General features: G+C 42.5%; 2 protein-coding genes across 3 annotated transcripts; both read left to right on the forward strand.

The window, feature by feature from the left end:
- Positions 1-742: 742 nt before the first annotated feature.
- ora6 (olfactory receptor class A related 6) lies at positions 743-1,666 on the forward strand. The gene has a single exon (XM_073492472.1). It carries the CDS (start codon positions 743-745, stop codon positions 1,664-1,666), a length of 924 nt encoding a protein of 307 aa, XP_073348573.1.
- A 3,513-nt stretch (positions 1,667-5,179) lies between these two features.
- On the forward strand, positions 5,180-22,527 carry mgab (MAX dimerization protein MGA b). Of its 2 annotated transcripts, none has more exons than XM_073492821.1 (22): positions 5,180-5,261; positions 8,004-9,400; positions 10,150-10,600; positions 10,847-10,943; positions 11,101-11,214; positions 11,328-11,447; positions 12,973-13,086; positions 13,262-13,670; positions 14,914-15,085; positions 15,232-15,469; positions 15,662-15,834; positions 16,002-16,218; positions 16,345-16,571; positions 16,761-17,003; positions 17,147-17,408; positions 17,665-18,326; positions 18,459-18,556; positions 18,700-18,745; positions 18,892-19,047; positions 19,741-19,852; positions 20,099-20,626; positions 20,747-22,527. In XM_073492821.1, the coding sequence occupies exons 2-22, from the start codon at positions 8,040-8,042 to the stop codon at positions 21,646-21,648; spliced, it is 6,702 nt and encodes a 2,233-aa protein (XP_073348922.1). In that variant the 5' UTR covers positions 5,180-5,261; positions 8,004-8,039; the 3' UTR covers positions 21,649-22,527. The 2 variants fall into 2 exon arrangements, with proteins under 2 accessions (XP_073348922.1, XP_073348921.1); XM_073492820.1 differs by lacking the exon at positions 5,180-5,261 and adding an exon at positions 5,483-5,761.
- The last annotated feature ends 1,717 nt before the right edge of the window (positions 22,528-24,244 follow it).

The following is a 24,244-nucleotide window of genomic DNA, read 5'->3' on the forward strand; positions in this document are numbered from 1 at the left end:
GCCTCAGCTGCAAACACAAAATAATTACTGGTAAATTACAAATACATATATCAAGTAATTTGGATATAAGGCGGATAAGCTGCTAAGTTTCTCAAGGTCTAACCATTTATATCACTGCTCTTGCTTTAATCAAGCACTGATATTTCTGTCTCAGTGTCTTAGTTAGATTTCTTTTCATTTCTGGAAGAGGTAACAGGGAGCTAGAAGCTTTAGAAATTAACTGCTTGCAAAAGGGTAATGGTTAAGTTAAGAAAGATGTCATTAAGTGGATATTTTTTCATAGTAGTGTATCATCAGACACAATAAATCATGTGGGAAAAAACACCAAAAGATAAAAAAGTGAGGTGGAGAACTTGTTTCATAGGATCTAAATGAGCTCTTGCAGGAATTGCACTCTGTGATGTCAGCCAGTGGAAAAACATGTCACCGCTGTAAATCAGACACTGCGCTGGTCTCAAGATGAAGCTTTGAAAGGCTCAGAGGTAAAACTTTAATGATTCCCAGCCTCCAATGTTTCCAGCATCCCCTTGTTTTCCTTTCTCTATAATGAGCACAGCCAATCACAGAGCTAGGTCCTTGCCACCTTTGAGAACTTGATAACAAGGGGTTTCTGGTCAGTGATGCGGCAAAGCGGGGAGAGGCAAAACACACTCCAACTCCGCGCTGAGGAGGTCATATCACCGTCTGCTTCTGTGAAACGAACACAGAAGTGACATATTTTGTGTGATCCTTCTTTTCGAGAATGATTGGATCCCTTCTCCCCCTCTTCAGCATAAGAGTCTGCATTTCTTTCATAGGAATTGTGGGTAATGTATTTCTCATCGCCTGCATTGTCCAGACCAAGTTCTCCCGGGTTAAATCCTTTGAGTTGTTTCTTTTGGGACTGGCTACAGCCAATTTGGAGGACATTCTCATCGTAAACATCTACGACATTATAGTCCTCCAGACTTCCTTCATCGCCTCTAACATTTGGTTGTGTCGCTCACTCAAGTTCCTGACAGTGTTTGGGGAAATTACCAGCATCCTCTTCACTGTCCTCATCAGCATCTTCCGCTACCAGAAGCTGAGAGACGCCAGCAAGAGGGTCAACCTCCCGATCTACCTGGACAGCATCAGGTCGGCCTGGATGGTGATCGGAGCCTGTGTGATGTTCTCTATATTGCTAAGTGTCCCCATCTTCGCCATAAGTCTTGAAGACCCTGGAGAAAACGTCACAAGGAAAATAGGCTGCCCTCCTGACTTCTTTCAGTGTAATAAAAGTTATTGTCCCATACTCAACGGCATTTTCAAGTACCTGTTCATCACGCTGTGCAACCTGCTGCCTCTGATCATCGTCACGGTCACCGGCTGCCTCATCATCGCCGTGCTGCTGAGCCAGAGGAAGACGGTGACGCCGGTGGTGAGCGTTAGCAGCTCAAGCCAGCTGGGCGGGAAGAGCAGAGGTCTGAGGCTCCAGCGAAGCACGATAGCTGTTCTGGCAGCTATGGGATTGTTCCAGGTAGACTGGACTCTCTACCTGATCTTTCAGCTGACTTTTAGCCCTGCCGACCTCCCTTATTGGGGTGAAATGGAGTTCTTTATCTCAACTTCCTATACATCCATCAGTCCCTATGTGTATGGGATTGGGAATAATCTGTTTTCTCTGAAGAACTTAATGAAGAAGTAATTTAAAGCGTATCTTCTGGGTTAGCTCTTGTTTTGAGTGATAGAATATAATTGATGAAACAAATGTAATGTGATTTTTGCTTGCCAATAAAAGTTACATGTTATAAACTGACAATGGTTTTATGTCACTAAATTCAGTGGGTTACTTCAGGGAAAGAAGACATTTAAAAAGTTTCCTTTCCTTGATATAATCTAATATGAATATATGAAAAGCTCCTCTGGGATGAATTTTGCATTCAATCTAATTTAGCTTTCAGCTGGCCAATTTTTATTTTCTTGCATGACAAAAGCAGTGAAGGGTCATCATTCTTTAGGCTGAAAACAAACCTTTTTGCTCTCTTACTTCCTGAAATAAAACACCTACAAGTCTCTGCTTCACTCTGAAAAAAATGCAAACTCACACATTGCCTTATTTTTCAATGCAATTCTGCACTTAACATCTGTCTTTTGCATGAACTCTTGTGCACTGACACCGTACAGACCTGCATAACGTGTTTACACCATAACAAACTCAGTGAAGAAGCAATTCTGTTCCCCACAGAGAGCCAACAGTGATAGCTTAATCCTTGCAAGTCTTTCGTCTCCACAGCAGCTTTAAACTTGTGGATAGGATGTGCAGCAGCACGCTGCAGGTAGATGTGACACTGACCACTAAAGCGATCGTTAAATCCCATTTCCTTAAAGGGTTTCTCCTCATGCATTAAGACTCTTGGGCCAACAGTGTCTGCAACATTACAAGACTGACTGGTTCCTGCTGAAAGCAAAAGTTATTACACATAGATCAGATATTAGTCACTGAGTGTGATTGTGACTAATATAGTGAGATGTATTTAGATGTAGGTGATATTAAACTTCTGCTGATATGCGGTTAAATGTGCCTTTTAAATTGGAAATTTTTGTTATTAAAACTATCTACGGCAAAAGATTAAGATGTTTAAGCATCATGCCGCACAGAAAACTATAACATTAACTTCAGTCCCCCAAAATTACCACAGAACATACTGCAGAGGCAATAGCACTTTGATGTATGAGTGTCCAAGTCTTCTTATTCTTTATTTTACATCTTGAATAAGACCTTAAATGGGTGCATAAGAAATTCAAACTCTGAATTTTATTTTTGACAATATTATTGAGGTAATAATACAAACTCATAAATATTTATTGTTTCCATAACTGAATAAAGAAGCTGTTCTCAGAGGAAAATAAGGTCCCCAGAACACTGTGTGAAGCTAGAAAGGTGGCAGGGTCCGCCACATATAAACAAAGTAAAACAGTATGAAATTGTGTTGTTCCTTAAGGTCAGTTTGTTTATTCAGTTTATTCAGTCACGAAAACAAAGAGAGCTTGTTTATTTAGTTTTTTTTAGGTATAAAAAATCAGTCAATGAAGATTTTTCTCGTCTAATTAAAATTTCTTCCCCAAAACTACATAGTGGATTTTTACACCTCATCCTGACAAAATATGACTTTAAACAACATACCATGTTCACAGATGAAAAGCAAATTGTTGTTTTTTTAAACTAGTGATGATAGACTACATAAATAATCTATATTTGACAGTTATTGTTTGTTATGTAAGTAAAATAAGAGAATAAAGATATTAAAGTGTTCTTACACTGGACAATATACAACTACAACAACTTTACAGCTACGACTTATTAAGATAGCCTTCAGTATTTATGCAGTGACACAAAATAAGAGAAACAACTTTAAGCGTGTTGGTAAAATAAAAAGGATGTGTTGTTTTTTTAATTCTTGTATGAGAAAAAAATATTAATCTAGATTTTTTTTTTTGCCCCCTCTGTGTTGTTGCTGTAGCTATGTGTGTGCACAACTGCAACACCATTTCTACCTGCACATCTTTTAACTGAACACTTTAAATCCACTACCTAGGCAATAAACACATCTCACACGTGTTTGTTCCTCTGAAAAACACTTCCTGTTCCTGGAAAAAAAATGACTACAGGCATCATTGTGATATTACAGTCATTTTATGGGAAGTTGTGTGCAGTAACTGCCTTTTGTCTTGAAATGTGTAAACTACATGCAGCAGCCTCTCAATGCATTGCACAGCCTTCACAACCAATCTAACATATTGTGGTAAATGTATGAAAACACCCAATAACTGCCCAGGTGGTGGTGGTGGAGGAGGGAGACAGCATGGTGGTGGTGGTGGGGGAGCTGCCCTGCAGGAACAGGCTGCAGCACATCGCCACGAGATCTCCACGTGGAGCACAAAAGATGGGTATGTTTCATGTGGGCTCCTGTCCCACTTCCTAGTCCTGCTCAGACCCCGCCCTGTCGGTTTAATAATATATCAGTGTTGTCGCCAGTCTTTCTGCGTGTGCAGGCTGAATTATGAACTGAACACTGCGAGCCACATTTTCTGACCGGAAGTCGTGTTTTTTTTTTTTTTTTTTTTTTTTATTACACCACAACTCAAATGACATGAATCAACTAAAAAAAAAAATGCAATCTACTGTTAAATGCATTTTTTAAGATGTTATTAACACTCGTTATGTTTAATTATCCTTCTGGTTTATTTCCTATTTTAAATATGTTGCTGGGAGCGACGAGCCCTTGACCAGCCCCCCTCCCCCCTCCAGTGAGTCATGGTCGAAATGAAAGCCAACCTCCTCCGTTGGCTTCAATTTACAACCAAAACAAACAATTAATTTATCAAACTTATACATTAATGCGTTTAAAGTCGACTCCAACAGTGAGCTGCAGTCAGTGTAAGTATCTGTTTTGGTTTTGGTGGAGTTCAGGCACCATTTTGTGGGGATGGTGATGATATTTAAGTCCAGATTTCCTCCATAAAGGTAAACAAAAATCAAAATTGAAGGTGTTAGCTAGCTAAAAGACTGGTTTGCTCTGGGTTGATAATTCATATTTATAATTTGTCTTAGTCGGCTAATAAGACGCCCTTCATTAGCTGTAGACAACATTGTAGCTACAGGGGCTAATTACATGTGTATTTTCTTTTTTTTAAAGACTTAAAAACATTTAAATTAGCCTCTACACTAAGCTAGCTACTCTCAAACAGTCGCCATGTTTTTTATTTTGGTTTCCTGCGGTGTAAAATGTCCGGAGGGGCTTATTAGCGGCTAACTTATATATATTTTTTGTTTTTGTTTTACTTGATTACGACGCAGTAAAGTTATATTCGCCGCCATCTTTATCCGAGAACGGAAGCCGGTCGGCGTCGTGTGTGTTTTTTTTAAAACAGTTGTACAAAACACATAAAGCGTGTGGTGGATTTGGACCCGAGCGGTGCTGATATAATATTAATTTATTATGTTTTTTTGATCGGGTTCGGGTTCGGGTCCATAATACTGAAGCCGTCGACACCGTGATGAAACAACGGGCCGGTTGAGTCCTCGGGAGGGAGCGTGCGCATTGGCTGCTGGAGCCCAACCGCCATGGTGAGCGTGTTACGTCACAGCGCGGATGTGTGTGTGTGTGTGTGTGTGAGAAACAGAGGGGGGGGGGCAGTGAGGAGTGTGTGTGTGTGTGTTTGTGTGTGTGAGGGTGAGAATGGAAACGTGATCGAAAAGGTGCAAAGAAGAAGTGAAGGAAAAAAAAAACAACAACAAGGTAGGGAGAGAAAGTCTCGGCTCGGGGATCACGCACGCGAAACATTTTTTGTTTTTTTTTTCCCCGCAAACTTGCTGAGAGTTGCGCTTTACCGGCGCGCGAGCCGGTCTTGTGTGTGTGTGTGTGTGTGTGTGTGTGTGTGTGCTCGAGGTGGGAAGAAGCGAGAGAGAGAAGAAAAAAAAAAAAAAAAAAACCTCCGGGATGGCGGACTCCCGCGCCCCTCGCGCTGGCGGCCCAGGAATCACGCGCCATTGAAGGGGGTGATATTGTGCATGCGCTTTGGCTTCGCTTTGCGTGCACGCTCGGGTCGGTCGATGCAGGCACACACTGGCGTGGCTCTCGGCCTCCATTTGCCAGTTTGTGTTTATGTTCGAGGGATTCGCCGAGACGACGGCGACGACGACGACGACGACGACGCGGCGCAACAGTTGGAGTTTCACCGGGAAGCGTCTCGTTGTATCGCCGCGAGAGGCCACGAGGCAGTCGGCCGATGTCGAAAGGTGAGGCGTTAGAGAAACCTCCAACTTTTCCAACTCTGCGAGTGGAGGGGAGGGCGGCCTTCCTCTCGCTCTCTCTCTGTCTCTCTCTGTCTCTGCGGTGTGTGAGGAAGAAAGAGCTGTTGTCAAACAAGTCATATTCTCAGCGTGGCTTCTCGCTTTTTTTTGAGGAGGAGAAACGGTGACACGGTTCGGAGTTTGTGTGGTAAACACGCCGGTGCCGGCCCGGTTGAGGCGCTCCGTGGCCCCGATTAACACCTTTTTCTAACATGAGGCTACAAGCATCAGTGTTGTTGGTGTGAGTGTGTGATCAGTAAATTGACCCGTGGAGGGCAGGACGACGAGAAAACAGGTTGTTTTTGTCCCGCTTGTGCTCCTGCCTGCGACGACCGGGATTGATTGAATGTGGGGCTGCAGTGGTGAGAAATGATCGAGGAGATGTCTCGTTTTTGATTGTTTTTAATTTCATCCGTACTTTAAAAAAAACAAAAAAAAAACAGGCATGTCCGAGTGTTTCAGCAGCCATGTCCTCAGCTCGGTGTTATCACGTCAGTCAAACCGGAGTGGTCTCACAGCCCTCCTCACCGAAGGCAAAGTCCATGTTAATATTAAACTGAAACTTTTGTGCCATTTAAAAAAAATATATATAGAAATATTAGTCACATAATTATGTTTTTAAGGCGTATGGCTGCATTTTTCTTATCTTAGTTCCTGCTACATTTTTCAGCAGATGGCTCAGTGTTAATGGCTTTTAACCATATTTCATTTAACGTGTATTTATTCTGTTGTCTGTTCTTGCAAATAATGGGTGGGAAGTTAAAGGTGTGCTATGAAGTTTAGTGGAAGAAATATTAATGAGAAGAGAAAGATCTTCATTGAGTTTTATGCTAAACAAACAAACTCACTTTGTTTACATGACTGAATAAACTGAATAACCAAACTGACCTCCAAAAGGACAACACAATTTCATACTGCTTAACTTTGTTTATATGTGGCGGACCCTGCCACCTTTCTGATTCAAACAGTGAACAAACAGTCCTCTGAGAACAGCTTGTTCATTCAGTTATGGAAAAAGTAAATACGTCTGAGTTTGTTTTATTACGTCATTAATGTCATAAATGTTACTTCTTCAAAACTACATAGTGCCCCTTTACGCTTCAGTGTAATTTAAACACCCTGTACAGTCGTCATGAAAGGGTAAATTAGCTCTAGGGACCAGTTTGAATTTCTTCTCCAAAAACTACATATCTTTTTTAAAATGTAAACAGCAGCCACTAAGATAAACGTTCAACTTAACCAACCATTAATTTGTGTCTGAAATCTACCAGCTACTTTTATATCTTGCCAGCATTTTGCTGGTGGCTGGTGCTGATTTCCCACCTTCATAGTGTGCAATATCATCGCAATGAAACTTAATGCGATGCCACACTTGAGGTCAAAATTTGAGACCTATCTCGGCATCCTCACCTCTTCATGTACGTCCAGTGACAAAGCAGGCTTTTTATAACTTTTTAGATGCAGTTTGAAATATACTTGTTTTACATATACAGTAAAATGAGTCACCACCAGCTCATAAAAGAATCATGTCAGTGATTTTTGTAATTCAGCTGATTCATTTTTTTCTATGAATCGTGCAAATCAGATGTGTTGACATTAGGTGCTGGTGCTCTGTCTTACAAAAGAGTCACACAACCAGCAGCCTGGGAAACAAATCTTGGAATGACTTTTTTAAAATTATCTATGATATGAAAACGGTGATTTCAATTTGACTTAAGTTATCTAATTTCTTCATTTGATTTCACCGAAAATATGTCTCCATCTTAAATTGAGCCCATGTTTATCAGCACCCACAACATCCTAGAACTTGAAGTTGCATCTGATGTAACAACGCCCCTGTTGCTACAACTATCTGAAATTTAGCGAGCATTTAAATGCTCTGTGCAGTTTTGTTTTTTGCATATACAATAATGTGAATTCAATGCTAAATGTTTCAGTAAATAACACTTCTCTACTTGGGCAAGTAGAACTGCACATTTTTCTACTCTCCATTTTCTTGATGCCTCTCTTATGTCTCTTATTTGTTTCCTGTCAGTATCTGCTCTGTTTGGACGACTTGTAACTGCTTTTGTTAACATTTGTCAGCATTGTTTGGGTTGTATTTGGCTTTAATTTGTATTTTCTGTCCTATTTTTCGGTCTTTAGCCTGTATTTTATAATTGACATCCTCCTTGTTGTTTCCTGTTAGGTACCAAATGAAGTCGGACTACCACAGCCTATAGTGATGCCTGCCACAGACTCTGAACCCACACCGATGGAGGACCCCCATGCATCGGAGGATGAGAAGGGGAACTTGACTCACACCCCCTCCTCACTTCCTCTTACTACCGTCCTTTCTTCAACTCCTCCTGTTCCGACCACTACGGGGCCTAATTTCACTAACGAGGCTGAGATTGAGTCAAAAGCCGTATCCATGGCAAGTAATGACTGCAGCTCGGCTCTCTCTTCACCTGCTGAAGCCAGCCCGGCCAAGCCTGCTGTGACATCACCTACCACATTTGATGGGACCATTGAAACAAGCCCAGCTACCTCACATATGGCATCAGCGTCAGACTCCCTAATGTGCAAAGGGTCGAGCCTTGTCAACATAGAACCCTCGCCGTCGTTGCCTGTGTTACCATGTCATATATTTGGCAGTCCAGACCCGGACGCAGACTTTCCTACTGTGCTGACCTTCAAAGGTGTCAGTGTGACTCTGGAGAATAACAATGTCTGGAAGCAGTTCTACAGCTGTGGGACTGAGATGATTCTCACTAAACAGGGGCGCCGAATGTTCCCGTACTGCCGATTTCGCCTGTCAGGCCTAGATCCTGAGCGGAAGTACAGTCTGGTCCTGTCCATAGTACCATCGGACCATTCCAGGTACCGCTGGAGCACATCCAAATGGGAGGTTCACGGACCAGCAGAAAACCAGACCCAGGGTCTGATCCGGGCATTTTCCCACCACTACTCGCCGTGTCGAGGCTCGGATTGGATGGGAGGCCTGGTGTCCTTCTACAAAATCAAACTGACCAATAATCCCCAAGACCTGGAGGGTCACATAATCCTACACTCCATGCATCGCTACATTCCAAGACTACATGTGATACCTGTCCCGGATGGGGACGTACCCTCGCAAGAAAATCCTGTGATTACGGGACCAGAAAGCATGACTTTTACTTTTCCGCAAACCGAATTCATGGCTGTGACGACCTATCAGAACTTTCGGATCACCCAGCTGAAAATTAATCACAATCCTTTTGCAAAAGGCTTCAGGGAGGACGGGAACAACCCACGTCTGATCCGAGTTGCTACAGCGACTCAACCTCTGGTGAAGATGGAGACCACGGCAGCTCAACCTTTGGTGAAGATGGAGACCACGGCAGCTCAACCTTTGGTGAAGATGGAGACCACGGGAGCTCAACCGTTGGTGAAGATGGACACCACGGCAGCTCAACCTTTGGAGAAGATGGACACCACGGCAGCTCAACCTTTGGTGAAGATGGACACCACGGCAGCTCAACCTTTGGAGAAGATGGAGACGCAACCTTCTGTTTTAAAATCTGCTGAATCCATTGAAATCAAGGAGGAGGTTGTGGCTCTGAGGTCAGTTTTACATGTCTACAACACACTAATATTCTCTGTGGTCTTTATTCGGTACACCTGGTAAAGACCTGTCAAATCTAACACAATACAGTCACCTGACCCTGTCACAGTGGTATGGATTTAACTACATGATTATTATTGATAATAATGCAGATCAGTACCCCACCACTTAAAACTAGAACCTCAATAATAAACATATAGTTGAATTAACATCTCTCTGACACATTTGACAAAAACTGGCCTTTATACGCTTAGTAAACGTAGAATTTGTGACATGGCAGTTGTACTGGATTGTATTAGACTGTGTAGATGTACTTTAAAAGTAACTGTGGAGTGTATTACATGTGGTGTTTGACTTTGTTTGGCTTTTGGAACGACTTTAGTTTCATTCACAGCAAACATACGCGTATATTAGTCATGCTTTTGTCTCAATTTTTTTGTATTTAAATTCAAAGTATTAAATGTTGACAGGCTCGCTGCTTTCATTCTGTTAAAACTGTGGTAAGTAAGAGAAAAACATGCATCCATGGCTGTGTCTGGTTCAAAAAAGTCTACAAAGTCACTTAAACTCAATCATGTGACTGAAAAAATTTCTTTTGAAATTCGTTCTTTTCAGCTGCTGGAATGAGCCTATTAAATACCATTACCACATTCTGTGCCATTACAATTTAACACAATTTAATGTCTTTTTATAATTAAATCACAATCATTTTCGCTTTTTACAGTTCTCCCTTTATTCTGTCTTACAGCATAAAGACTCCCACCGCCTCTCCTCCCCTCTCAAATGTGCAAGAGACCAGACTGGTCCTGAAGCCCATCATGTCTACCTCTTCCAATAAGAAGGGCCGGTATGTCCCCTGTATAAGAGGCAAGCATGCCCTTGGTGAGCTTGTGCTGGTCCAAAAGCGTCCACGATTGGAAGCGAAGGCAGGACCCTATGCAGTCAGTGTAACCCCTGAGGCGGAGGAAGGCCTCAGAGCATCGCCTGAAGCAACATCCATGACTCCCACTTCCAGGACGTCACCGGGGTTCCGCAAAAGGAGGAAGAGGATCAACAGACATTGGGCGAACGCGCGGGGAAAACAGTGGAATGCTGTGACCGCCTCCCCCACTGTAGTCCACAGCCCATCGTTGACTGTCGCTATGCAACCAGAGCTGGATGATGTAGAAGGCCTGTTGTTTGTTTCATTTGCCTCAAAGGTAAAACAATGCAAATTGCTGCAAAGAATGATGCATGTTTCCAAAGATATTCTTATTTTGTTTAAGATTAAGATCTGCAGTCTTTTCCAGTTATTAATAAATATCCTCTAGGTGTGTTGAGTATTGGCTGAAGCTGCACACATTTCTGAAATGGCGTTTGCTGATGCATACCAGAAGGATCTTGGATGCACAGTAGTAAAGGTGTTCTGTCAAGTGTTAAAGCTTTTGCATTCCTCTGTGTGACAGGAAGCTCTTGAGGTTCACATCAGGGACAAACCAGCCAACAACTCATCATTAGCATCTCCCGTTTCTCTAACAACATCGATGCAGTTGACGCAAACAGGTAAGCAATGTAAAGATCTCTTTCATTTCGCTGATGTGTTTAACAAATGCTTTTATGCAGCCTGTGCATCTTTAATGTTGTCAAAAAAATCCTGCGTAAACCTCTCGTCATCACTTACTGTGTTAAACCTTTTCGAAACCTTTCTGTGGTGTTTCAGTGAAGGTGATTCCAGAGACTGACGAGGAGAAGATAGCCCGCTTGGAAGCTGTCCTGCTGCAGGACCTCCAAACTCTTAAACACAGACAGGTCATCCATCCTGTGCTGCAGGAAGGTGAGTCCTTACATACGCACATGAACATCCCTGTGGTTGAGTAGATTATTTACAATAATTTTGTGTGAATATTTCTCTCTCCTTGACTCCTTTTTATGTCTATTTTTTTGTAGTGGGCTTGAAGTTGAGCTGCCTAGACTCAAACAAGACCATTGACCTGCAGTATCTTGGAGTTCATCTGCCGCTTCCTCCACCAAACCTCCCAGAGCAAGGCAACGCCACGTCTCCTGGTGGTATGTTCGATGGATGTTTGACAGTTTGTGCATGCTTGATTGAGGATTCATTCTTGTCCTGGGGCACTTAATTGGCTCAGTTCGGACACAGAAATGTCTGATGTGTATTTAAATGGGGTTTATGTAAAGCCAGAATTCAGGTTTTTTATTTATATATTGAATTTAACAGGTCTTATGGAGGTATGTTAACAAAACCCCCTTTAAGTTTAATTTCCTCCCTCATCGTCATTCATGGCTCGTCTAATACATGAAACATGTGCAGTTCCTCATGTAGGATTACTGTCGTTGTGTTCAGTTACACCCCTACAAACAGCGCTGATCAGAGCCAATGCAGTGGGCACGCTGCCTTCTGTATATCCAGAGATGCATAAGGGAAAACTGACAAGAGCCCTGTGGAGTTATACCCAGAATGTCAGCAATATAGATGTGACATCAAGACTGGTTAAACATATTAACATACTTACATAACAAGTTTTTTTTTTTTCTTTCTCTCACACTAGAATGATCTCTCTCTAAATTTAGACAGCACATTTGCAAGGTAGCATTATGTATTTAGTAGGGTGAATTACAATAGGCTGAATAAAAATCACCTCCTCCTGCCAGCCTCATCTGTAGTTTGTCAGTCAAGTCAAATTAGAGCCTTGTGTGATCTGGAGGTGCAGGCTGGACAGGGGGTTTGTAGTTAAAGAAAATGGCCTAGTAATGGTTTGAAAATGTGTTTCAAGTACTTGGGCCAGACATGTCGGGTCCAGCACTCTGTAGTTTCTGGGAACAACAGCTCTTTTTGGGTTCTTTATCTAGGATGGGATTAAAGTAGCATTGATCAAAGGTGTAGGCTGGTATGTGGGACTGGCTCTACAAGGTTTCTGTTACAGGTTGTTAAACAAGACGTCCCTTAAGCGACTGTTGATTGTGTAGTCTTCTACTTCAACTGCTTTATGACAAACTGCAACTTTAATATATAAAATAGACTAATATCGCCTGAATAATCCAGCAAAGATGTTCAGCCTTGTGCATGATTTGTTTAGGAATTCATCTCTTTGACTCTCTTCACCTCCCTTCACTTGTATTTTGAGGACAATTTGTTGGCCAAGAAAAGAGACAAAACAAACCATAAACAAAGTTAAAGATAGATTTGGTTGTATAGATATTGTGATAATATTGTTATCCTGAATTTGTTTGGCCTTGTAGTAGAAATCTGATAATGTGACAACCCTAACTGCTAACTGCTGGCTGTCTACAAGAAATAAAGGGACCTCACCTCTCTTTAGTTATGCTAGAATATTCTCAGCACCCACTGTGTCATTAACGCCATGTTCTCCAGTGAAGTAGATCAAGTATATGCTTAGATTGTGCTCATCATGGTGTTACAGTAATTTTTTTGGTTGATAAGTCAGTATGACACTTGTTTTTAGCGGTGTCTACAATGAAGTGATAGATACTCATGGGTAAAACGTAGATAACCGAACCACAGGAAGTGGTTAGGAGATCAGCTGAAGGCTTATGCGGTATGCTTTCTTCTCAGATGAGGGGTTACCCTTTACTTCCCGGACAGGAAAGACGAGCGACATGACAAAAATAAAGGGATGGAAAAACAAGTTCATCAGAAGCAATGAAGCGTCTCACTCTAACTGCGATGGTAAGCTTCGCTCATGTTGTTGTAGCTGCAGTGTCCCTTTTATCATTCAATGGGATTAGTACAGTCATGCTAATTACCAAAGATTAACAGTCCTGAAACCAGCTGAACATACTTGTGTCTGATTCATTACTCCTCATTGATGAATTAAAGGCTCTTTATTCTTCCTCTCCTCAAGGATCACAAAAGAACCTATCTGCCTTCTGCAGCAACATGTTGGACGAGTACTTGGAAAGCGAAGCCCAGAACATCAGTGAGCGTGCTGCTGCCTTCTCCGCAAACCCCGAGGACTCTGTGGCCTATCAGCTGCCTGCTAAAAGCTCCAGCTACGTAAAGACCCTGGACAGCGTACTCAAGTATCGGAAGATTGCTCCCAAATTTCCAGCGGGGGCCAATAGACCTTGCCCCCTTTCCCACAAGCCCCTCCTCTACTCTGCCCTGACGTCGCCGGCTCCTCCTTTGGCCAGCCCTGCGACCTCTGTTCATGCAGCAGCTCAGTCCATACAGCAGTCTGCATCTTCATGTATTCATCCAGGAGCTGCACATACTGCGTCTGGGTTTAACGGCAGTAGTTCTGTTCCACAAAAGTAAGGATGTGTTTGTAATTTGGCTTCATTTTAAGGGTTTTTAACATTTCCATGACATTTTTGAGTTCTTTCTAGGACAGCAAAGCACAATTATTTTCATTATTGAATCATCTTCTCTTGTGAGCCGCCACAAAACATCAGAAAATAGTTAAAAATGTCCAATGACATTTCCTGAGCTGACATTTTCAAGTGTAATGGGACATCTTCACATTGCTTTTTTTAGCCAACCAACTGTTCAAATCGAGATTTTCAATTTACTGTCATGTAAGATGAGAAAAAACAGCAAATTATCGTGTTGGAGAAGCTTGAACCATCAAAGTGTTTGGCTTTTTTTTGTTGACTCAAACAGATAATCAAAAGAATTTTGATGAATCCTTTTAAAAAGTAATTTCTTGAAATGAATCAGCCACAAAACATGTTCAGATGCTTTTTTGGGTAATGACATGAATATGCAATAGCTCGGGAAAAGGGGAAAAACAATCTCATGCTGTCACTCAACATACATTTTACACAATTAGTGTCCTATGATTAGTCTCTGTTTGTGCTTACACGATGAGCTAACCTGCTCCTCAGATGCTCAAAATTGATTACCAGAGCCGCTGGCGTTAATGTTAAATAATTAGCTGATGTTAGCAAGCTAGATAAAACAATACATATGTTGCATGTTGTTTTTCATGACAGGCAGCCATGATGTCAGTTATTGTAAGCCAGGACACCAACAGCTAAGGTTGTTTTTTCTGTAATCAAGAGAAGTGTAAACATGTTTTTAGTCTATTATGAAACTTCGGTGGCATAAATAAGACTGTGGTAATCAGTAATTAATGGCAAATTCTGACTTGTCCTTAAGTCCTGTAATGCCCATTTCAGAGTTTGACAGCTGTTGCCAGTGGTGTCTATAAAAATGCTGCTTTTTGCTGGTCGTATTTATTTATTTCCTTATTTTTTAATGTCTGGAATTTCAGGAAAATTTTTACCTTTTACCTGAGGAGAATTACATATCATCACTTACTTACTTGTACGGCAAGAATGTTGCACAACCAGCATCAGTCAGCTCTTTCTTGTCTTTTAGAGAGTCCAATCTTTCAAAAGTAGCACATAGTCTGGCTTTGTCGAATTTTTCTGCTTACCATATGAACATGTTCCTTTGAATCTGCAATTGTCTGATAAAGAAGTGCATGATACTCATTTTTTGGGGGGGAAATTAAAATGAACAACACTAATCTGCTCATTTATGTGTCTTCAGATTATCTGCACACCACCCACAGCCACAACGGACACACAGACCTCAGGGCTTCACTAAGTTCCAGTTCAGTTTGTTAAAGATGGAGATTGGAGCCCAGAACGACGGCCTGAGCAGAACAGAGCTGACGCCAGACAGGCTGAATGTGGCTCTGTCTACAATTCTGACAAAAGAGGTATGCAATATACTACACAAATGTATTTGCAGAGTTCGTGTACAGTGTGTTTTTGACATTAATGACATTTTTCCTGCTTTTCTTGCTGTTAAAGACACAGATTGACGTGTTTTAAAATTGTTTTGATGACTCTCCTTTTGATCCAGATGCTGCCCAGTAAGGTCTTAAAAGTACCCCAGTTTCCAAGGAATAAATCTGAATTACCTGAATGTGGTCAGGACTTCTGCAGATTGGGCTGCGTGTGTCTCAGTCTCCAGTGTTCGAACAGAGGTCCCCTCCACTGCCGACGGCCTGAATGCATGTTTGGCTGCGCTTGCTTCAAACGCAAGATCATCAAGCAGCTGAACTCGAGGGAGAGTGAGGAACACATCCAACCTCTTTACTGTAAGATCAAGTTATTTTGATATCATTTGTGTACGTTGTTAGTTTTATTCTGACTGCTATGTTTCAAAATTTCACACAGAACTCCTATAGATAGGTTTTATGTTTCTGTTTTTAGCTGTAGTCGCCTGCTCAGTCTGGTCACAACTCTCAGTAACTCATAAGTGTTAATGAGACACTTTTATTCCTCCCCAGCTATGACTAATATGGAACATGTGGTCCAGCCTCGCCCGGGCTCCCATGCTGATAAACTCTGGAACCGTCATGAAGAGGATCCAGATCCTCTCTACTCCCCTGCAAGTGTTCCTGTGCACGTGGTGTCTATAAGGGCCCCAAAACGCAGCAATTTGTTTCGTCCAGTGCAACCGGTAAAATACAGTCTCTCTCTCCCTCTTGTTGAGGCTTTTCCACATGTTTTTATACCTTACACTCTTATTAATATTGCTAATTATTTATTTATTTAGTATAAGGTAAGAGAGTAAGTCTAAAAATCTGTGCTAATTTTATATTTGTCTGCTTTTTGTCTCTTTTTAAGATTCGAGAAGAGGATAAAGATCCAGTGTACAAATACTTGGAGAGCATGATGACATGTGCACGTGTGAGAGAGTTCAACAGCAAGCCTCCTCCTGTACTCACCATAGAGCCTGATACTTCAACACCAAAACCCAAACCCTCAGCAACATCACAAGAGACGACCACTGATGGCCAGCCGAAAAAGTACTACAGAACTCTACTGACTGTTAGACAAGCAGGTAAGGAACCAAAGCAGATTCACTAAATACTTGACCACCTCTGAAGATGATCATTTTTGTTTTCCTGCTCTTGGCTGGATTACATACTGTGCCTAACACGCCTGTATGCATTATGTCCCCCTGCAGACAAGGCTTCTCAAGGGGCCGCATCAGAAGAAGCAGAAGCGAGAAAGCAAATCGAGATCCAGTCAGCGTGCCAGTGGAGCCAGGACCGCAAAAGGGTCCTGGAAACTTTGTGTCGACGCCTGAATCAGAATAGGCTGTCTCAGCGCTTTTCCATAGGACCTTACCGCATCCGCCCGGTCGCCAAGATCTCCATGCGGAAGCCCAGCGGCTCCCTCGTCACCTACAGGGTAGGTCTCAAGAGAGTAATGCTTCTGTGTGGTTGTTACAAGTAATTGAAGTCCATAATCTGCTGTATGCTGTGATGTTAACAGCTGAACCAAAACAGACCAGCCTGTGAATATTATATAAACGCTCAGTGATGGTTCAGATGTAGCTTTTGTTCTCAGCTAATCCTGCTCTACTCCACCTTCCCCAAGGTACACATCAGTAAACCATCAGCAGCCAGTGATAATGATGAAGACGAACTTGATGACAGCGATGAGGAAAGGCATGCCAATAAAAGCTTCGATGGGGACACGGCTCCAGATGAGGAAGATTGCCAAATTGAAGAGGCAGGGACGTCTTATGGAGTCACACCCTTCCTCAATGGAGTGTTACCTGCCGGAAAACTTAGGGCCAGGACCAAACCTGTTGGTTGCCAAGCATATGGGCTTATACAGGTCAGACTCAAGAAAATACCATTTATCTTTCATGCTGTTAATATGGATTTACCTGGGATGGAACCACTAAAATGAAGGCATACGTAATGTTTAGGTAAAAAAAAAAACGTGCGTGTAATATCCACGTGTTTCTTCCTTTATAGGTTAATGGCAAATCCTACAATCAAGCCAGACTGCTGCTGGGGAACATGGGATCTCTCCATCCAGCCAACCGCCTCGCAGCATACGTCACAGGCCGACTGAATGCTCCCGCTGACGTTTCTCACAAAAAGGCTCAGAGATCAGACCCCACAAGCAAAGTCAACACTCCTGGTCCTCTGTACATAAAGGCTGCTGGCACAATAGTCCCTCCAATTGTAACTGCAAGGAAAACCACTGAGCTGAAGACACCAGCACAACCACCAGGTAATATGATCGCTCCGACCCCAGCACAAGCACGTAGATGTAAACTGATTGGTCCCCAAAGGAGGGAAATGGCAATCAACTCGAGGCCAACCTGCAGCTACTGCAGAAGATTAACATCATCATCCAATAGCGCTAAAACTACTTCCACCTAAATGTATTCTGTATGAGTCTATACAGGATGTTGTTGCTGTCTGTTGATGTATGATAAATATTTCTTAGTCTCACCTCCCTGCTCTGTGTTGTTTTGTCTATCCAGTTCAGCCTCCCCAGCCAGACTCTTGCAGAAAGGGATCCATCACCTTTCAGCAGCCTTCACAAAACTCCTCCACCATCAACTCTCTTCAGATGTTTGTCTCGGCCCAACGCGGCTACATCAGCCCTTTCCAGAACAGCTCCACTTCCTCGCCTGTGTCCCTCACAGTCTCGCCTTCGCTGAAAACCCCCAGCTTCTTAGGACAGAGTGGGACTTATTCATTCAGGATCTGCCCTCCAGCTAACCAGGGCACCAGTGGCCAGAACTTACCAGGAGTAGCTCTACCTGGAGGCTTCACCCTCATTCAGCTGCCTAACCCTGGAATTGATGGAGCCGCACAACAGTCAGAATCCATGAACACTACAAACCCGGCTGCTGTGAATAAACCCCTTCTACCAAAAGATTCTTTTTTTGACCGCTTACTTGGTTCAAATGCAAACTTTCTTGGTTTAGACATCCTAACTAGTGCTAAGGAGCTGTTAAGCAACGAATCAACGGAGCCTGAATCAACGGAGCCTGAACCCTCCTCCGAGTCGGCGTGTCATCAGAGGACACCCTCGGAAGAGAGCGAGGAAGTCAACATCCAGCAGGTGGACTCCAACCCGGACACCACTTCAGAGGACTTCTCTGACTCCTCAGACTACAGCGGAGAGGGTGACGAAGATGTAAGTGTGACAACTATGTGATGTTTTTGTTTTCAGTTCAATGTAATAGCTGAAATAAGGTTTTAAATGTAAAATGTGAATCGCAAGGCATAAAGAAAACAAAGCTTAACTAATCTGTAACGTGTTCTTCAGGATGAGGTCGTGGACGTTGAGACTGTGGAAGAAGTGAGACAAGGAATGATCATCACTAAAATGAAAGAAGATGCCACAAGAGCACCACATCAGTCAAGGTACTACATGTGAATGTGTGTGCTTGTTAATGAAAGTATAGATGGTCTGTGTAGCTTCGCATATTTTATGCTATTGAATAAATAAGTTCAAACATTTTTTATATTTTGGCCCTCAATCTTTGTTATTTCTCGTCTCCCTTCAGAAACGCCAATGATGATTTTAGATTAGCGAGGGATCGCTACATCCAGGTACGTTTTTTTTTTTGTCATGCAGCATAATAGATATTTCCGAAGTAATTATTTGACAAAGCTTATATCATCCTCACTCAAAACTGTACACATAGTCATGTCAATGTCACTGTATTCATTGTCATGCTGCTCTCGCTCCTTTCCAGGATCGAAACGACGACGACTCCAGGTATAATAGGAGGCGAAAGAGCCACTTGGTGACGGAACGGCAAAGACGCGATACACAACGGACCCTCTTTGATAAACTCCAGAACACCCTTCAGACTGATTTAAGGACCCCCAGGCTCCAACTCCTCTCGATGGTGAGTCCCACATCTTGCTCGAACAGGATTTTTTTGTGTTATAATGGGCCAAAAACAACAGAAGAACTACCAGAGTCCCCACAGTGCTGTAAGCAGCTTTAGAACCAAAACCAGGACTCCAGAGAGCCACTGCAGTCAGTATAACAAAGAAGGTAGCAACTTTAAAGCCCATGAAAATGTTAAGCTCAGTTAGCCGTGCAGCTAGCGGTCGTATTAGCTGACTGCGCCTGGACTGTGAGCTCGGAGCACCAAGGGAGTGTTGGTTTTGTTGACTATCAGATGATCACCACTTGAGGTACAAACTGTCTCGGGGCTAACTGGTCAGCATGCTAACTTCAATAAATATATCTGTTTTAATATAAAATACTTACAGTAAAACTCAGAATGTTCTTGAACCAGGTTTGATAAACAACCTCTGGCCAACCTGAACGCACGTACTCTACATGCAAACTGAGCAAACTTTGATTTAGCCTACATCTTCAAAAACTCTATTTTTATTCAGTTACACTCACATTATGTAACCGTCTCAAATCACCTTAATTGTGATCGACAGAAGCAGCGTAGTGTGCACATCAAAGTTGTTGCTCATACACAACTTTCCCGCTTCAGCATTCACAGTCATTCAAGTTTGATACAATACTTCATTCACAGCTCCGTGTCTCCAGTCTTCACTCTGTCTCTTTGTGCTTGCAGGCCCTTAAAGAAATCCAAAGTCTGTCGGAGACGTCCAAATTTCTGGAGGAGAAGAAGAGGAGGCTGACTCAGATTCAGGCTCTTTATGTGAAGGAGATTTCCACTTTGTCTGGTGTGTACAACTTACTGCATGCTGTTGCATTTTCTACTTTTGTAATCCCATTTTGTGCTAATTTATGTACAATTTGTAATAGAGAACGAGTTGACGCTTGTTATGTCTTCACTTGATCTGATAGTGTGTTAGATCATGAATCATGAATAATGAGCAGAGTAACGGAAATGAGTAACAGCACATTCTGAATGTTGAAGATGTTAACTTGCTGTTTGTAACTCTTGGTATGACATTTCACCTTTTTAGGGAAGTCAGAGCTGCTGGTTAGACGCAAGCTGACGCAGATCTACGACATGCAGAAAATGAGAGAGAAGACGATGAAATGGAGCCCCTTTTATTCCCATCTACTGCAGTCCAGAGCTGCTCTTCTGCAAGACACTACTCCCCACTCCGACCTCCAGCGCACGCCCATGTTACAGCCTAGTTTCTGCATGGCTCCATCTCAGGCTAGCCCACACACGACTGTAGCCCAGAAGAGTGTAGACAGCACACTCAAGCCCACGCCCCATTCGCAGCCTACAGCAGTGTCCTCTCCGGTCATTGCACCCTCACTACAGGCCAAGAGCCAGCCAGTTGACCCTAGAGCCCCAGCCCAAGTCAGAACGTCCAATTCCCATACAGAGTGTCAACCTCAAGTCCCCTCAGACGCAGCCTCACCTACATGCCCATCTCCCAGCTCCAAAAACACTTCTGCTCACCTTCCACAGCCTTTTGCTCTCCCTCTGATTCGCTCCAAGACCGGCAGAATCATACTTCCCTCATCTCTGAGACCAAGTAAGTTAAGACATGCTGCTCCACTGTGGGGACCATGTACAATATTAAACATGAATGTTGCCATTTATATTCATATTTCTTGTATTCATACAAATATATATTTTCTTCTCTTTCTCACAGCTGGTCAGGGCTTCTATACGCTAATGCTTATGAACGCCAAACGCAAAGAAGACGGTGGTGAGGAAGACTTGCAGCCATCTGATGTGGAATCACCCAAGAGTGGAGAGAAGAGCCTTTCTGAATCCGACCACCCAGATTCAGAGAGCAGTCGTACTTTGGAGGAGGACAAAACTGTACAATCCTCAGACCCGTGTTCAGGTGTAAAACCCCCCCTTGCTGAGCTCGCCCTCCTTAACAAATCAATCTATGTGCCTTCGGTGGCTCTGAAAGCTCTGGAGAAGAGCCAGGACGGGGTAGCATGGTTGGGTGCGAGTAATGGAGCCGCTTGCTTGAGTTTTAACTGTGTGAAACCAGAGCCTGATGTCAGCCCAAATGTAGCCCGTCGTGGCAGAGGCAGGCCTCGAAAAAAAGACGTTACCCCTGTTAGGGAAAATAGGAAACGCACTGCAGTAGAAGACACCAGCGAAAGTGTGGGGGCAATTGAAACAATCATTCCAGTTAAAGAGAGTCCAAGGGAAAAGACCAGTTTGAGGGTGGCCAAGGACAGCCCGAGAGTGGTAAAGGAAAGCCCGGGAGTGGTTAAAGATAGCCCGGTGCCGGTCAAACGAGGCAGAGGAAGGCCTCCGAAGAATAAGTCGCCACTGCTCCGGAGCCCTCCTGGCGTGGGAGCAGGAAGTAGTCCATCTAATCCCAACGAGGACAGACCTTTCAGACTCCCTCGCGGCGTTAAAAGCCCCTACACTAAACCCGATGGAAGTCCCGCAACGCCCGCCTCGCATGGAGATAGGAACAAATCTCGACCTTTGACCCGAGGCGCTTTAGGAAAGGACTTCCCCAGCGCCAAGAAACGCTCCTGGATAGACGTGGAAAAGGAACTGGAACCAGAGATTGAATCTGAATAGTCCTCGTATGTCCCCCGGAAAGCCAACACGCACACAGTCACGTGACCTCAGTTAGTGTCGCAGCTTGACGCTGCTTCTTTTCTGTAAATGTTGGCACAAAACTCAGTGGACCTTTTTTTTTTTTTCATACTACAGAGAAAAAGCTGTTTTTGGTACAAAGAATATGAAATGAATCAGTAATTGACCTGCTGAATGTATGAACATGATGAAAATCAACTCCCGCATTCAGTTTTGATCTTGTGTGTTCTCATGTAAGCTTCTTCTGTTGCCGTCACTTACATTCATGTTTTCTTGTCAGAAACAGGAGATTTATTCCAATTGTGTGTTTATGTTGAAGTCATTTATCACTGATCTGTCGTATGCAAATGGGTTAAAGTGTACGGATTGCGTTCAGCCTTAAAGTGTATAAAGTATCTGTACCTTGAATAGGATCAGACCGTACACTGCTTCATTAACTCTGTATAATGTAAATGTTAACTTATGTCTTATTTTTATTGAGAGGTAGTTTGATGCATTCTTCCTTCTTTGAAATTCTTGTTTTACTAACTCAGTGAATCATCGTAGTAGCACTTTATGTTTTTTGGTAGAAACCACCCCATGATGTCTGATGTCTGTGTAGTGAGTGAGACGGGAGTTAGTTCAGTTATATGCACATAAACCTGACGTGTCACAAGCAATCAAGGTGAAAGCTATTAGCCATATGCTGTGTTTAATGGAAATAACCTCTAAAAAAAATATTGTATTTCTTTTTTTTTAATGCCAATACATTTATTTACTTTGTGGGTGATTATCTGAAACACTGGTTGTCCTGTTACTTCAGTTAAAAATGTGAAAAAAAATCATGTGGCCTTTAAAAATCAATAAAAACAACTACATGGATGTATGATGCCACCCTCCAGTCGCTCAGAAACAAAGGTGTTGTGAATCAGTTTCATGTTTCTGAGGCAGAATTCAGCTGATTTTCAATTAAGACTGCACACATATTTTAAACAAATCCTATCAAGCAGCACCAGCGAGGCCTCGGGCTGCGCGATGTAATAACAAAATGATATTGCCATTTTGCAGTGTGATTCACAATTAGTGGGAATTATCATTTTTGCATTTCAATTTAAAATTTCACAGAAAGAAAATAGAGGAATCATAACGATCTGTACTAAACAACATCTAAAATCAGCAAACCTTCGTGTGATTTGGATATTGGACCTACGCATGTTGCATTTTCACCTCTGTTTGGATTAATCTTGCAGCCGTGGTCGTCTCGTGTGGACGACTCGCTCAGTTAACCTCAACAGAGCGTATCAGTGTCGGCTGCAGCCGCGTTATCATGGCAACAGTCAACTGTCCCAACTGACGGCAGTTACAGCAGACGCGTCCGTAGTAATAGATTACTTTCACATTTCCCCACGTGTGGATACGAGTGACAGAGAAAAAGGGGATTCAAAGCAAAACAACATTAATGGACTCTTTTCCTTAAAGTGCTAAAACATGAGAGGAAATTTTATATGTTAGATTTTTAATTTACAGCTCTGCAAACCACTATTTTATATTTTAAAGACGTTTGATACCTGTAACCTTTGGCCTTGCTATTCAATATCTGGCATTAAAGAGGTCATATTGTGCTTTTTGTTTATTTGCCTTTGCTTTATTGTGTTATGGAGCATTTTTGTGCATGTTAAAGGTCTGCAAAGTGAAAAAAGTCCACGGCAGAGGGAGTTACTCTCTCCCACAGAAAACAGTCCTGCGCTGCCTGAAACGCCTGGTTTGGAGTCGAGCCTTTACTTCCGTAACTTATGTGCATCACTATGTAACAGGCTTTAATATATATTTATATTTATTATAAAATATATACACTCCCGTCAGTCAGCAGACATACAGCTGCTACTGCTGTAGCAGCGTTATTTTAGATCACACTACCTTGCTCGGCATGACCCGCCCTACTCTGCCTCTGATTGGCTACATCCTGCCCGCTAAGTAATGCACATGTGCAACTCTTACAAAGATTGAACAGAGGCGAGATGTCTCACTCTGTAGCTAAAACGGAGCGTTCAGGACACGTTGTGAAAAGGGATGCTATAATAATGTGATTTTTTGAAAATTGAAGTATGTAAACCTATTCTACCAGGATTTCACATAATATGACCTCTTTAAAGGATGAAATCACCACAAAATAAAAATGCCGTACTCATTACTCGATTACCTGCGACATGCAGGAAAGTCAGGTGAAGTTTTGAGAGAAAACAAAAACAAACATAAAACATAAAAATGTCCTGTTTGTAACTTTTAATGTCAGAAAACAATAAATTAAGCATCGACCTGCAGTCTAAACTGCATTATAGGCTAGTTGAGATAAATAAGACATCAGTGAGACAATGAGCTGCTCAGAAATCACTGAAAATGTCTTCAGCTCGGGCAAACATGCATTTAAATAAAAACAACACATGCACAGATAACTTTTATCAGCCAATCAGCAGCAGCCAAAGAAAAAAAAGGCTGAGACACTCAAACATCCGCCATTCAGCCGCGAGTCTCTCTCTCTCTCTCTCTCTCTCTCTCTAATCCTATTAAATCAATTAGAGCAACAAAAGCACTGATTGAT

This window comes from Pagrus major, chromosome 22 (assembly GCF_040436345.1).
Source record: "Pagrus major chromosome 22, Pma_NU_1.0".
NCBI classification, from domain to species: domain Eukaryota; kingdom Metazoa; phylum Chordata; class Actinopteri; order Spariformes; family Sparidae; genus Pagrus; species Pagrus major.